This window comes from Aplysia californica, unplaced genomic scaffold (genome assembly GCF_000002075.1).
Source record: "Aplysia californica isolate F4 #8 unplaced genomic scaffold, AplCal3.0 scaffold00277, whole genome shotgun sequence".
NCBI classification, from domain to species: domain Eukaryota; kingdom Metazoa; phylum Mollusca; class Gastropoda; order Aplysiida; family Aplysiidae; genus Aplysia; species Aplysia californica.
Window position 1 is genome coordinate 945,407 of NW_004797547.1, and position 1,985 is coordinate 947,391.

The following is a 1,985-nucleotide window of genomic DNA, read 5'->3' on the forward strand; positions in this document are numbered from 1 at the left end:
CCCTCCCCACACACACAAACAAACAAACGTACATACTCTCCCGTCATGTCCTCTGTACACCGAGTGCTTGTCAGTGGTGGAGGATTTTATGGCAGGGCCCAGCAGCAATCACACCAGACCACAAGTACCCCCAGTGGAGATCAATACTTCGATACCCAGCTGATGTTCTGTGTGTGTGGGGGAGGGGGGGTGCGATAGTTCTTACGAAAATTTACAACGGGGTTCCTGATCAGGGATTTAAAGGAACGCTGTACCTATTGCAGAAGTTATTGTGAATAATTCATTCGGAAAATCAGAAAATTGTAAATAATACATTCATGATATTGTGAATAATACATACAGAACATTGTGAATAATACGTTCAGAAATCTGTAAACAATACATTCAGAATATTGTGAATAATATACATTTAGAAAATTGTAAACAATACTTTTAGAAAACCGTGAATAATTCATTTAGAAAATACATTGTATTTCTACTTGTGTGTGCGCACGATTTTAACAGTCTTAAACGAGAACTTAGTTTATATTTGATAAACGCGTTATGGTAAGACAGCACGCTGTAACTGGCCATCGTTTGTGGTGAAATAGTCAGCCTCTTCGTCTTGCGTGCAGAGGACCGGAGTTTGATTCCCAAGCGGGGAGTATAATAATGTTTTACAGAGTATGTCTTTGTTTCTGCTGGAATGTATCCCACACAGTACTGTCAGAGAGTTTACTGGTACTATTGCATTGTGCCTGGCGGGCCTGTTTCCTGGATTACTGAAACTGTTTTGATTGTGGCCAACCTATACTAGGTCTATTCTCTGTATGTGAGTGATGATAGCCGAGAACATCGACTTTATATTTCTTCAGACTTGCATCTGAGTGATCATTTCGAACATCATTGACCTAATGATTTTTCAGACGTTTAACTCCGAGAAAACATCCAAGTACATCTACATGTACTTTATACTTTTACAGACACGCAAGTGAGTGTTATTACGAAATAATAATTACTGCTTTGTAAGCTTGCTGACATAATATATATGAGTGATTCTTTAATTAATATCGACTTTTGTGTTTGCTTTTGCAGAAGTCAAGTTTAACAGCAGGCCACACAAGCTGAGAGTAACAAACCTCTGGATCCAGGCATCATCTTTGTGTGTTTCCAGCAACGACTATGAGCTAATCTACCTTCACAAAAGCTGTACTTCGGGGGGAACTTTCCTTGTTGAGGTCCATCGCTTCGTTTAACGAACCTAAAATTTTCTCCCAATGGAACCTGAACAACCTAATTATTTCCATACAATTTTCCAGACTGGAAAGTTATGAAGTAAATTAGAATGATTATGGCTTCGCTTTTTTGCGACTTTCTGGGACAAATTCCGAGTAAGGATTACAGAAAAATCTCCCAAAAGTCTCATTCGTCACGCCGTGTCCAGATGATGGAGCAGGAAGTTGTGGGAGAACCCGCACAGACAGACACAGAGCTGGACGTCTCGTATTTGGAACAACGTAAAATATCTTGCCTACCACGGTGTCCAGAGACAGAGAGAAGTACAGTGTGTGGCCACCCGACTGTCGTGGCTCTCTCATATCATAAGGAAAGTGATACTAACTTCCGGTTGCTAGTTCCAACGAGTGGGAATTCGAAATGCCAAATTGGACGTCAGAGTTCTGAGAAAACGCAAAGTGGAGGGATGGATCTGTGCGGTTCAGATGTTCAGTCTAGAATGTTCGGAGGAATGAGGCGTGGTGGGAGAACGTATGAGAACTGTCCTAGCCGTTTTGTCTCAGGTGACTTCGCATGGAGAAATATCGTCATCTCTGTTTTGCTTCTCTTTACAGCACCTTTAGGTAAGTGTCATGCTTCTCGCTTTGTAAAAACTTTGCACATTGATATGGTTCACTACATGTAAAAGAAGAAAAAAAAAAACAAGAGCTCGGGTAGGGTAGGCTTCAAAAGAATTCTGAACTGGACTTAAAGAATTTTTCTTGCAGTGC

General features: G+C 40.9%; 1 protein-coding gene across 1 annotated transcript in view; it reads left to right on the plus strand.

The window, feature by feature from the left end:
* Positions 1 to 1,074: 1,074 nt before the first annotated feature.
* LOC101852773 overlaps positions 1,075 to 1,985 on the plus strand; it is a gene marked incomplete at its 3' end in the record, with an annotated part of 2,086 nt that continues 1,175 nt past the window's right edge. Inside the window, 1 exon segment of the mRNA XM_005101298.3 lies at positions 1,075 to 1,838. Coding sequence (XP_005101355.2) covers positions 1,325 to 1,838 — 514 coding nt within the window.